Genomic DNA, 14,052 nt, shown 5'->3' on the forward strand with positions numbered 1-14,052 from the left:
TTTGGCTCGGGGCGAGATCCCAGGTCCTGTGTTGGGCTCCCTGTGGGGAGCCTGCTTCTCCCTCTGCTTATGTCTCTGCCTTCTCTCTGTGTCTTTCATGAATAAATAAATAAAATCTTAAAAAAATAAATTTATTTATGAGAGAGAGAGAGTGAGCATACATAAGGGGGAGTGGGAAGGAGAGAGAGAAGCAGATTCCCCACTGACCAGGGAGCCCAATGCAGGCTTCCAGCCCAGGACCCCGGCATCATGACCTGAGCTGAAGGCAGGCACTTAACCAACTGAGCCACCCAGATACTCCCAAATAAATATTTATGTATTAATTAATCCTTTTGTGAGTCTTAAAAGGCCAAGGGGCCTTAATCTATATCCTCACCAGGAAAGCAAGCCACTCTTGGCACGGGTGCTGGCCAGTTTCCCACATTCTCATCTTGTGCTTTGCTATGACATCTGCTACACACTGTCCTTCAGCCTGGCTGATATCATGTAAATCCTCTCCTGCTATAATTCACTGCCCACAAGCCTGCCAATAAAAGCGAGGCTCATCACTGTCGCAGAGAACTCAATATCCATCCCCTGCAGCACAGCGACCTCCTTCTCCTGTGACCTGCCAGCCATGAAGTTTTTCCTCTTTCTTGTCATCCTTCTGGCCATGGAACCAGTGATATCAGGTAACTTGGATCTCTCTCAAGTGTCTGGGATCTTGGTCATGAACTTCTTGCTTTCCTCTTCTCTCTCCTGTAGGCAGCATGAAACTTTTTCCTCATTTTATGAAGCTTTCGGAGGTTTTCTCCTGATCAGCTCACATCCACATCTCTTTGATTCTTTTTTGCCGAGGTGGTGGGATGGTAGCTCTTTGGAGCACCTGACACTTAAGAGCAGGGTGGTTTTCTGGTGGGATCGTGGGAGAAGATTTAGGGGTGACAAGTTGGGTGCAGATTAGGGGACTTGTTGGGGGCTCTAAGATTAAGATTAAGAGAGCATTAAGATTAGAGAGGCTAGGCATGAGCTCTGATGGGGAGAAAGACCTTGGGGTTGAAGTGGCAGGGGGAAAATTAGGGTGAGTCGGAGATAAGGTGTTGGGCTCCTATGATGGTTTGGGGTGGGTTGGGGAGGGGGAGGTGATGGGATTTTTGGATTGAGTGGAGGATGGTGCTGGGGGGTAGATTGGAGCTTGGGCTGAAGCTGGGAGTTGGTACTAAATAGTACAGGGTGTCTGATGACTGCTGCTCAGGATCTAGGTTGGTGACTTGATTAAATTTGGGTTTGGCTTGGAATTCAGGCTCAAGGGGCATTAAGCTGGGTAAAGTTGGGAGTTCTACTTAAGATTGGATGGGGTTTTAGTTTGAATTGGATGAATATGGTTAAGTGGATTGGAGGTTGGGTTGTGGCTGGACCCAGGTGGGCTTAAGTCGGGGTTAGGCTATTGATAAAGAGTTGGATCTGTTGAAGTGTGGGTGAATCCCCTCCATCCCCTAATATTACAGGTGTTTATTGTCCGTTCCCATTCTTCCTAAGCTCCATTGGGGGGGGGGGATCTTCATCGGCATTACCTGATCCCAAAGTTAGGAGTAGCAGGTTGGAGGATAGGAAGACAGAGGGTGGGATGTCTGAAAAAGGCTTTCCTAAAAGCCTTGGAGTTTCCAAGGTTGGAATAGTTGTCCCAATTCCCTCCTCTCTCAAGATCACTCCTCCCCTTTCCTGGGACTGTGTTCACTGTTACTTACACAGCTGTCTCCTCTTCTCCCCTTCCCTGTTCCTCCTCTGGCCCCTCTCACCTTGCCATTTGAGGAATACTAACATCTATCTGCTTACTGGTTGTTCCTGTGCCCAACAGAAGAGTGTTGGATGAATGGAAAATGCCGGTTGGTGTGCAAAAGTGATGAAGACAGTGTCGTACGCTGCGAAAATCGTAAAAGGTGCTGTGTCCCTAGTCGCTACTTAACGGTCCAGCCAATGACGGTTGAAAGAATAGAACCCGGGACCGTTCCTCGCACACCCAAACCTGTGAAACGTAAGCCCAGACCTGACAGTAAACAGAACAGAAATGTACATGGTAGATAGAAATGGCTTTGTTTCCAGGTTCCTTGGCTCCCACAGTCCATTAAAACTCATCAAGCTGTTTCTTGTGTTCATCAATCATGAGGAACGATGCTCCAAACAGATTGAGGGTGGGGGTGAGGCTGGGTGGGTGGGATGGCAGGATGGAGGTTAAGAGGTAACAGAGAGACATTGCAATGGAGGTCATGGTGACAGTCTTGAAGGTAGTTCCTCATCTATCAGCTGCAGGAAAGGCTACTGGAGTGGACTGAGAAGCACACCTGGGGAAGCCAAGAGCCTGAAACACACAGCTGACACCAAGAGAGGAGGAGAGCCCTTGGGCGGGAGATTTGTTCCAGCTTGGGGGTGAAAAGGCTAGGGGTGGACAGGGACCGAGTAGAGCCCAAATCCTTGGGTGTCTAAGAAAGTTGGCTGAGATGGCTTTTGATCCCACAACTCCAAGGATCACAAGGTTTCCAAGTGCTAAAAAAAGATAAAACATGTGAACTTACCCATTTATAGATGAGTACATCCACCGTTCACTTCTTCTGTTCTCTCCTGGATTTAGATCTTCAGTCACCCCAGCTCTGCCACTTACCGCTGTCAGACTCTGTTCATACCCCTCTCCACACTCCAGATTCCCCAGCTGTGATTTTGGAACCCTAGAATCTATCTCAGGATTGGGGGAAGTGGGAAAGGAGAGAATGGAGCTTGCAGTGCCCAGGACATTGTAAGCCCTAATAAATGTTAGCTGTTGCTATCATCGCTCATTGATTTCTCCAAGCATTTAAGGAATACATGCTGTGTGCCTTCCAGCTGTGTTAGACTCTGAGAGACACAGAAGCCTGTCTCATTTGAACTAAGAATTTATCTTGGGAGGAGACTAAGCCATGGGGAACATTTGATCGGGAATCTAGAGGACCTGGATATCTTCTTTGCTTTGTTATCTCAAATCCTGTTCTCTGGACCCCATTTATCCAACATGATTGTTCACCCCGGAACCGTGTTCTCTGCAGTTCAGAGGCCAGAGACCAGGAGTGTTCCGTAAAGCAGGGTGCATGACGGAGATGGATAGAAGGAGTTCACTCTGATCCATGGAGATAATTTGTTCTCAATTCAATATTTCTGCCTTTAGACTCTGGGAAGAGAGATGCCTCTTTCTCTGGCCCTGGTCCTAGTTAGGGCATCCTCTGGATTAAGCCCCTCCCCGCAGGGTTAGGAATCAATGGGAGTGAGTGGGATATATCCATGCAGAGACTATGCCTTCTTCTCCTTCCAAGACCATGCTTTGAGGAGCTGGCCCTGGAAGCCCTGTCCAGAGAATACTTGTGCTTGCTTTCAGGGACCACGTGGACTTTCTCTAGTTCCACCCCTGGAAGATGGGGCCCACTGTGTGTGCACCTGAGCGAAGGGGTGCTCCTGTTTGCAGAGGCAGGGGGCCAGCTTGGCTGTTCAGGATGGAGTATCCATGTCTTGCATGAGAGAGTCCTCACAGTGTGGGGAAGAGTTGAGGATGAGAGAAGAAAGCTGGACTGTGGGCTGAGCCAGCTCCTCTCATGCCCAGGACATTCATTTTTGCATAGAACTCTGAAGAATCCAAGAATTATAAATTCAAATCTGCTCTTTCAGGTCATTAGGAAGAAGGGCCATGGGACAGACTTTATTTACCCCACTCATTAGCTTGCTTCATAGCTGTCAAGTATGCAGACATATGATAAATGAGCCTCCATTTGCATTCCTGTCCCAGGACCCACGGTAGGGTTGTGTCTGGAGTTTGGATCGTGCTCTGGCTTACAACACATCTCGAGGCTCTCTTCAGAGGCAGGGTCTGCTTCACCTATGCTTTCACATTCTTAACACCTATGTGATCTGGAGAGACTCTCGATCTGCACAACAGAGCTACCTGGGCCCCAAGGTCCTGGAGGAGACCACCCAAACTATTTCCTCACTGGCTTCTCTGCCTCCAGATTTTCTTTACATTGGTGTCTATAATCAGAGGGATTCTTTCTAGAAAATTCATCTTACCATGCTACTCTCCTGCTTAGATAGCTTCTTTTGCCCCTTCCTGCCCAGGGTTGGGTATAATGGCCTTGGTAGCCCAGCTTCGTTTCCCATGACCACTGCCCACAGACCAACCCTCTACAACCTTGCCTTTGCTCATGGTTCCCCTCCACCTTGTCCTCACCACCAGGGTGATCTCTGTGATGAATTCCTTCTCACCTTCAAAGTACAGTTGATGTCCCTACCCATGAAAGCCTTCCATAAGCTCTGGTTCACTATTCCTTTTTTTAAATTTAAATTCAATCAGCCAACATAGCGTACATCATTAGTTTCAGTTGTAGAGTTCAATAATTCATCAGTTGTGCATAATACCCAGTGCTCATCACATCACGTACCCTTGTAAGTGCCCATCACTCACTTTCCCCATCCTCCCCTTCAGTGACCCTCAGTTTGTTTCTTAGAGTTAAGAGTTTCTTATGGTCTGTCTCCCTCTCTGAGTTGTCTCACTATTTCTTTTTTTTTTTAATTTTAAAAATTTATTTATGATAGTCACACAGAGAGAGAGAGAGAGGCAGAGACATAGGCAGAGGGAGAAGAGGGCTCCATGCACTGGGAGCCCGACGTGGGATTCGATCCCGGGTCTCCAGGATCGCGCCCTGGGCCAGAGGCAGGCGCCAAACCACTGCACCACCCAGGGATCCCTGTCTCACAATTTCTTAATAATAATAATAATAATAATAATAATAATAGCTCTAATAATAGTTCCCATTGTCACTCCTTATGTGTCAGGCACTGTGCTTGGTGTTTAGGGGCCTGAAATCATTCCATTCCCGCCAAAGCCCTCTGATTATCCCTATCTTACTGAAGAAGAAACTGGGACCTAGACAACTGGTATAATTGGCCAAGGTCACACAACGGTAAGATAGAGCAGGGGTTCACAGTAAGTTCTGATTGGCTTCACAAAGTGTCACCCTTAAGCAGGGCTGACACGTCACATTATCATAGAATTATGTTCGTCCCTGCTCACTTCTCATCAATCCCCTCAAACACATACAGACTGGGTGGAAATCCTCAGCAATTGAGGCATCATCTTATTTATATCTGCATGCCAGGTGATGTCAGCTTCAGGACAAGATGGGTTCCTTCCTGGGTAAGAGGCATCAGAGAGCTGTGGTATCAAAAACATGTATATATATGGGTCTGGCTGGCAGTGTTAGAAAGGATGCAGAGCAGCTCTGGGGGCTTGCTCAAGTTGGTTCTCATTATTCACCAGTTAGTTTGCTCTCAGAAGACATAATAGATTTCAGAGTGGGAGGTGGTCTGGGGAGAGTCGAAGGGTGGCCAATACTGGGGCCTGGTGTTAATGTCTCCACACACAGCCATCACGCCCCCATCAAATTCACTCGTAATTCATTACACATGCACATAGAGACAACTCTGGAAAGTGATAGGATGGGAAGGTGATAAATAGGCTTGGAACTCATCCTCGAGCCATGTGAAGTTTTTAACCTGTGCTTAATTAACCTGGGTCTGAGTCTCTGCAGTTGGAGTCTGGGCATGTGAAATTTTGAAAATTCCCTGAAACTATTCCCTTGGGAGATAAAGCTCCACGCCCCGCCCCCCCCCCCCCGCCCCCCCCCCCCCCCCCCGCCCAGTCCCCTGCCAAACTTCTTTCTTTCCTCATACCCTCATAATGTGAGAATCTCTGATCTGGGCAATTTTCCCTTGTCTTTCTGTTTCACAGGTGAGAAAATGAGCCCCAAGGAGGCACCATCACCTACATTCATAAATAGATTTGAGACAGTGCTGGGATTCCTAAACAGTTTCTCTGGTTTCTGGTGGGGGGCCAGAGGGGACATGGAAGGGACGTGATAGAGATGTGGATGATACACTGAGTGGTGGCACAGAGTGACATGGAGCCGACAGGAGGCCAGGAGTTAGGAGCTGCAAAGCCCCTGACAAAAGTTTTGAAGCCCTTTCTTGGGTGCCACAGTCTCTTTCCAGGGGTAAAAGTTGAAGCCAGCTGGCCCATCTGATCCACCTTCTCAGATGTACACCATGTACACCCCTCTTTCGGATGCTAATCTCACAAGGGCCCTTCTTCTCAGGAAAGATGGAAAAAGATCTTATCTCTGGGGGATGTGACAGAAAGGGTGTCTTGTAAGGCTTCTCTGGTCAAAATTAAATGGAGTAGGGATCCCTGGGTGGCGCAGCAGTTTGGCGCCTGCCTTTGGCCCAGGGTGCAATCCTGGAGACCCGGGATCGAATCCCACATCGGGCTCCCGGTGCATGGAGCCTGCTTCTCCCTCTGCCTGTGTCTCTGCCTCTCTCTCTCTCTGTGTGACTATCATAAATAAATAAAAATTAAAAAAAAAAATTAAATGGAGTAGATCCTTGTTACTTAATACAAGGGATTAGGCTGTGTGTGTGTGTGTGTGTGTGTGCACATTAGGCTTTGTATTAAGCCCATTTGGACACAAAGGACCCAATGTGCCTACCACCAAGTTCAAGGCCTGGCAAAGACTGGGTGCTGGTAACTGTTGTTGAATGAAGGAGAGGCCCATGCATTCCAGGTTCTGAAGTTTGGGCTTGACTTTGAAGATAATAGCTGGCCAGGGCTCCAGCTGTTACTTTCAGGGAGGTACCAACATTTCCCAGCCATGTCTCAGAATGTGGAGAAGGTGGCGCTGCACCTCCAAAAGAGTATGGGCTTGGAGCCATACTGAGTGGAGTCTGAGGCCTCCTTCTGTCTCCAACAGTTACAGGGCCTTTGCCAGAACACGGTTGCTCTGAGCCTCCATTCTACAATGCAAGAAGGAAAAATAGAGATGTCTACTTCAGAAGGTTATAGTAAACATTTAACAACTTACCATAAATCACAAGACTTGCAGTGGGTGCTTTGCAAATGGTAATGGTCATTATTTTTATTTTTCTTTCCAGTCAAAGGATCATTCCTGTTTCAGAGACCTTAGTCCCAAGGGGGAAGAATAGTAATATTAATTTACTGAATGCTTACTGTAGACTAGGAACTGTGTCTTTGGTTTCTATGTGTACACAGCCTCCAAAAAAAAAAAAAAATCTCTGGTTACCACTGAGGGACTAATGTCTAAATGTCTGTCTGATTTCATGAGTGTATTCCTGATCTAATCATTCATCGTTATAGCATAGGCAGAAATGGGTCCTTCAGAGAGGACCTTTATGTAATAATGAATACATTTATTTAGTACTATGTGCCAGTCTGTAATTGCTTTCCGTTTATTAAACTATTTTTTTAAAGATTTTATTTATTCATTCATGAGACACACACACACACACACACACACACATACACACACAGAGGCAGAGACACAGGCAGAGGGAGAAGCAGGCTCCATGCAGGGAGCCCAACGTAGGACTCGACCTGGGACTCCAGGATCATGCCCTGGGCTGAAGGCGGCACTAAACTGCTGAGCCACCCAGGGATCCCAATTAAGCTATTTTTAAAAAGAATTATTTATTTACTTGAGAGAGAGAAAGACAGAGAACATGAGTGAGCAGCGGGGAGGGCAGAGGGAGAGGGACAATCTCAAGCAGACTCCCTGCTGAATGCAGAGCAACATGTGGGCTTGATCCCATGACTCTGAGATTGTGACCAGAGCAGAAGTCAAGAGTTGAACATTTAACTGACTGCGCCATCCAGGCACCCCACCATTTATTTATTAAGCTATTAACACAGCTCTAAATGTGAGGGACTATTATAGGCTACACTCTGTAGATGAGGAAAGGGTGGAAGCAGGAAGTGAAGAAATTTGCTAAAGGTTACCCAGCACGTAAAGCAGGAGCTAGGATTTGAACTTGAAATTTCTTGACTTCATTTCCTGTTCATTTAACCACTCCATAGTTCCTTAGGTTATTTTTTGTGTTCTAATTTATTTCAGCTTTATTGAGATATAATTAGCATGTAAACATATAGGATATTTAAATTGTACATCTTGGTGATTTGATTGCAAAAGATTCCCCCATCTAGTTAATTCCCCACATCCATTGCCTCACAAATTTATCTTTTTTTGTGTGTGAGAGAATATTTAAGTTGTAGTCTCTTAGAAAATGTCGATTATACAATATAGTGTTATCAACTATGCTCACCATGTTGTACGTTATATCCTCAGACCTTATTCATCTCATAGCTGACTGTACCATTTAACCAACCTCTCCCTATTTCCCCCACTCTACCTCTGGGCATTCACTTTTCCACTCCCTGTTTCTAGGGGTTAGACTTTTTTTTTTTTTTTTAGATTAAACGTATAATGATACCATGCAGTATTTGTCTCTTTCTGGCTTATTTCACTTAACATAATTCCCTCGAGTTCCATCCATGCTGTTGCAAATGGAGAATTTCCTTCTTTCTCAAGGCTGAATAATATTCCATTATATATTTATACCACATCATCTTTAGCCATTCATCTGTTGACAGACACTTGGATTGTTTTCATAGGTTTGCTACTGTGCATACTGCTGCGGTAGACGTAGGAGTACAGGTATCTTTTTGAGAGTCTGTTTTCCTTTCCTTTGGGTATATACCCAGAAGAGGGATTGCTAGATCATACACTAATTCTATTTGTAATGTTTCGAGGAAAATATTGTTTTCTCTTGTGGCTGCACCAATTCTATATTCCCACCAACAATGCACAAGGGTTCCCTTTTCTTCACACCCTTATCAATTTTTTATTTTAACTTTTTATTTTGAAATAATTGTTGATTTTTAGGAAGTTGCAAAGATAGTACACAGAGAGGTCCATGTACCTTTCATGCAGTTTTCTCCCCACCAAAGATTATATTATACGGAACTATATATGGTACAATATACAAACCAGGAAACTGATACTGCTGCAATGGGTGTGCAGATTTCTATGATATTTTATTGCAAGTGTAGAGTTGTGTAATCACCACTGTGATCAAGATACAGAGCTATTCTATCAGCATAAAGATCTTCCCTCTACTAGTCTCCTCCTCCCCTGCTCCGCCCCTTTTTAAGATTTATTTAATTCTTTTAGTGAGTGAGAGAGCCAGTGGAGGAAGGGACAGAGGGAAAGAATCTTTGAGCAGCCCCAACCCCCACGCCCACTGAGCGGGGAGCCCAATGCTAGGCTCCATCCCACAGCCCATGAGATCATGACCTGGCTGCTTAATCAAGTGAGCCCCCCAGACACCTCGTTTCTCCTCCTCCTTTATAGCAGCACAGACTCTCTTCCTGCCTCCACTCTCTGCCACTATCCTTAACCTTTGGCAACTGCTAATCCATTTCTTATCTCTCTAATTTCTATCATTTAAAAAGTGTTATATAAGTGGAATCATATGTAATCTTTTAAGATTGGCCTTTTTAAAGTCAGCACTATGCTCTTGAGATTCATCCAAGTTGTGTGGATCAATTTTTTTTTAATCTTTAAAAAAGTTCATTCCTTTTAAATCTGAGTAGTTCTAGCCAATGCATTCGAGCAAGGAAGAAATAAAGGCAGCCCCAGTGGCTCAGCAGTTTGGCGCCACCTTCAGCCTAGGGCGTGATCCTGGAGACCCAGGATTGAGTCCCATGTTGGGCTCCCTGCGTGGAGCCTGCTTCTCCCTCTGCCTGTGTCTCTACCTCTCTCCCTCTGTGTCTCTCATGAATAAATAAATAAAATCTTTTTTAAAAAAAAGGCATATGGGTTAGAAAGAAAGAAAGAAATCTGCCCATTTGCAGATGTGATAATGGTTTCTGTAGAAAATCCCTAGGAATTTACAAAAAAATCAAGAACTAATAATTCAATTCAGTAAGGCCACAGGATACAAGATAAACATAAAAAATTTATTACATTTCTATATACTATCATCGAACATGTGAACATTCAAATGAAAAATACAGTACCATTCACAATCACTCCAAAAAATATAAATGCTTACATGTATATCTAATAAAACACGTGTAGCAATTGTAAGCTGAGAACTACAGAATGTTGATAAAAGAAATCAAAGATATAAATAAATGAAGAGACATATCATTTTTATAGATTGTAAGATTCAACAAGCAGGAGCAACTGGGTGGCTCAATCAGTTAAGTGTTTGTTTTCAGATCAGGTTATGATCTCAGGGTCCTAGGATTGAGCCCCACATTCTGATCCCCACATCTGGCTCCCTGCTCACTGTGGAGTCTGTTTCTCCCTTTCCCTCTGCCCCTCCCTCTGTTCCTGCTCTTTCTCTCTCTCTCTCTTTCTCTCTCTCTCTTCTACTCTCACTTGCTTTCTTAAATAAACAAAATCTTCAAAAAAAATTCAACAAGCAAAGATGCTAATTCTCCTCAAATTGAGACATTCTTAACACAATTTCTATCAAAATCCCAGCAACATCATTTGTAGATACAGATAAGATTATTTTCTCTATATCTTGCTTATAGAGAAATTGGCAAAACAATGAGAATAGCTAAAACAAGTTTAAAGAATAAGAACAAAGTCAGAGGAAGCATTCTACCAGATTTCAAGGCCTATATAGCTAAGATAATCAAGACTCTGAGGTATTGGTAGAGAGATAGTCATATGGGTCAATGGAACAGAATAGAAAATCAGAATTAGTCGCACATATGTACAACTGATTTTTCAAAATGTGCAAAAGCGATTCAGTGGGAGAAAGATGCCATTTAAAAAAAAATAGTGCTGGAGCAAAAGAAAGAAAGAAAGAAAGAAAGAAAGAAAGAAAGAAAGAAAGAACCCCAATCTCAGCCTCACATATGAAATTTACTGAAAATGGATCATAGATTTAAGCATAAGATATAAAAATATAAAACTTCTCAAAAAATATAGGAGAAATCTTTCAGACCTAGGGATAGGGTGAAAAGTTCTTATATAAGAAAACACAATTCACAAAAGAAAAAATCAATAAATTGGACTTAATCAAAATTTAAAATGTTCACTCTGCAAGAAGGCCTGTGGAAAGGATAGATGGAAAGACATTGCAGAGTGGAAGAAATATTTGCAAGCCACATATCTGACAAAGGACATGTATCGAGAATATAGAAATAACTCTCAAAACTCAACAGTAAAAACCAATCAAACTAGAAGGAAAGACATTCCACTGAAGAGGATATACAGAAATAAGCACATAAGCAAATAAGCACACCAAAAGATGCTCAACATCATTAGCCATTAGGGATACGTGCATTAAGACCACATGATATTCCACTACATAACTAGTTGGAAAGCTAAAATTAAAAATAGTGGCAATATCAAATGCTGGCAATGATGCTGAGAAACTGGATCTTTTACACGTTGCTGGTGAGTGTGAAGTGGTTAAACTCTGGGAAATAGTTCTGTAGTTTCCTTTTTGTTTTATTTTTTTTTTTACTTTTTTATTTTTTAAAGATTTTATTTATTTATTCATGAGAGACACAGAGAAAGAGAGAGAGGAGTGGGGGCAGAGACACTGGCAGAGGGAGAAGCAGGCTCCATGCAGGGAGCCTGACATGGGATTCCATCCCTGGTCTCCAGGATCACCGCCCGGGGCTGGGCTGAAGGCGGCGCTAAACTGCTGAGCCATCCGGGGTGCCCTGTAGTTTCCTTTTTTAAAAGCTAAATATACACTGACCATGTTACCTAGCAAATCACTCCTGGGCATTCATTCCAGGGAAGTGAAAATTTAGTTTTGAAACCTTGTAGATGAATGTTTATAACATAACATAACATAACATAACATAACGTAACATAACATAACAGCTTTATTTGTTTTTTAAGGGATTCTTTATTTAAAGAGAGAGAGTGAGAGAGTGAGAGAGAGCACAGAGGGAGAAGCAGACTACCTGGTAAGCAAGGAGCCCGACGTGGGGCTTGATCCCAGGACCCCAAGATCATGGCCTGAGTGGAAGGTAGACACTTAACCAACTGAGCCACCTGAGTGCCCAGGGCTTTCTTTCTTTCTTTTTTTTTTTTTAAGACTTTATGTTTTTAGACTGATTTTAGGTTCACTTCAAAATCAAGAAGAAGGTACAGAGATTTCCCACACACCCTCTGCTCCCACTCATGCGCAGTCTTCCTTATTATCAATATTCCCCCACAGAGTGGTATATTTGTCCAACTGATGAGCCTACACTGACACATCATTAAAGTCCACGTTTTACCTTAGGGTTCACTCTTGGTGTTGTACATTCTCTGGGTTTGGACAAACGCGTAAAAACATGAATTTATCAATAGAGGATCATATGGAGTAATCTCACTGCCTTCCAAATCCTCTGTGTTCTATCTATTCATCTGTCTCCTACCCCAACCCCTAGCAACACTGATCTTTCTATTGTCCCCATAGTTCTGCCTTTTCCAAAATGTCATATCGTCGGAACCACACAATATGTAGTCCTCACAGATTGGGTTCTTTCGCTCAGTGATAGCCATTTAAGATTCCTCCAAGTCTGTTCATGACTTGGTAGTTCATTTCTTTTTAGCACTGAATCATATTCTCTTGTCTGGATGTGCCACAGTTTATTTATCCACTCACCTACTGAAGGGCACCTTGGTTGTTTACAAATTTTGGCAGTTGTGAATAAAGCTACTACAAACATCATGTATAGCTCTTTTTTTTCATGGTAAAGACTGCTTTATTCGTGGCAGTTAGTATAGTATAAGTCAATAAATATTGATCTCCAAAGAAGCACTCAGTAATTTATTGATTAGTGGTCCATAGAGAGCTACATGAAACTGATCCTGCTGAGATAATAAACTGAAGTCACTCCTGCTTCTTGGGAAGTGGAGCCACAGCTAGCTGATATATGGCATATGCTGTTCCATCAACTGTGAGCATCGTCCAGGATGCATCACACAAGCTCTATACAGGAGGTCATCTGCCCTTTAGATGTGCTGGAATTCCATTATCCTCCTAAAATAGCTTTTGTTTCTCTGGAACTTTATTTTCAAACTGTCTGCATGAAGCAGCTCATGTGCAGATCTTTGTGTAGACATAAGTTTTCAAGTTCTTTGGGTAAACACTAAGAAACACAACGACCAGATTGTGTGGTAAGCATAAGTTGAGTTTTATAAGAAACTGACCAGCTGTCTTCCAAAGTGGCTGCATCATTTCTCACTGCCACCAGCAGCATGTTAGAATTTCTGTTGCTCCACATCCTTGCCAGCATTTGGTGTTGTCAGTGTTCCAGATTTTGGTCATCCTAATAGGTGTGCAGTGGCATCTCTATCATTGTTTTGACTATGTTCCTTGATGCCTCACATCTAGGTTGGTGTTGAGTGGAAATTAACTATTTGCATTTTGTTTGTTTGTCTCGGCCAGGCAGACATCACATCCTTCGATGCATGGGAAACACCGGAATCTGTAGACCCTCTTGCAGAAAGACTGAACAGCCCTACCTCTACTGCCTAAATTATCAGCCATGCTGCCTCCAGTCCTACATGAGGATAAGTATTTCTGGCAGAGAGGAGAAAGATGATTGGAGTCAACAGAACCGCTGGCCAAAAATATCTTGAGTGCTGGTGATCACCATCTTCAACCTGCTGTCAAGACCCCTTATTAAAATTCATGCATCTGCTACCCTTGTCTGTCTTTCATCCATTGGAAAACATGGTGAGAGACTGAGTTTTGTATGGTGAGATATCCATCCCATTCTGGATCCAGCCCTACAGGAGAGAAGGCTAGAAAACTGTAGGGAATCTAGACAAACCACGGGAGATGGGAGAGAATGTCCTGAGACCACCGAGGGAGAGTTGAAGAGTCTGGGCTGAGCCATGACTTTGTCTGTTCTATGTCAGGCTCAGAGGGGGCCCTGGGCTAGTGGGATGGATGCACAGGGCAGTGGGTGGAGGTCTTGTAGACAAATGTGTCTTAATTTACAGAAGAACCTCCTAACCAGCGGTTATAAGGTAAATACATTGTCCTGTCAAGGTTTCAAGGTTGTGAGGCTAGAGGTCTGTTTGGTGATTATTAAGGAAGGAATTTGAACATTAGATGCTATTGTTCTTTTCCATGATTCTGTTAAGGACTTTTAATTCTTGAAAATCTAGGAGGCTT

At 43.6% G+C, this 14,052-nt stretch overlaps 1 protein-coding gene across 1 annotated transcript; it reads left to right on the plus strand.

Annotated features, from left to right (window-relative positions):
- The first annotated feature begins 616 nt into the window (after positions 1-616).
- LOC121477848 (beta-defensin 119) lies at positions 617-13,511 on the plus strand. Its single transcript, XM_041732380.1, has 2 exons — positions 617-671; positions 13,318-13,511. Exons 1-2 carry the CDS (start codon positions 617-619, stop codon positions 13,509-13,511), a joined length of 249 nt encoding a protein of 82 aa, XP_041588314.1.
- The last annotated feature ends 541 nt before the right edge of the window (positions 13,512-14,052 follow it).

This window comes from Vulpes lagopus, chromosome 18, assembly GCF_018345385.1.
Source record: "Vulpes lagopus strain Blue_001 chromosome 18, ASM1834538v1, whole genome shotgun sequence".
Taxonomy (NCBI): Eukaryota; Metazoa; Chordata; class Mammalia; order Carnivora; family Canidae; genus Vulpes; species Vulpes lagopus.

Coding starts and splice junctions, on each gene's coding strand:
- LOC121477848 (XM_041732380.1), top strand. CDS start 617: ATGAAGTTTTTCCTCTTTCTTGTCATCCTTCTGGCCATGGAACCAGTG. Junction 672..13,317: donor CATGGAACCAGTGATATCAG/GTAACTTGGATC, acceptor TGTCTCGGCCAG/GCAGACATCACATCCTTCGA.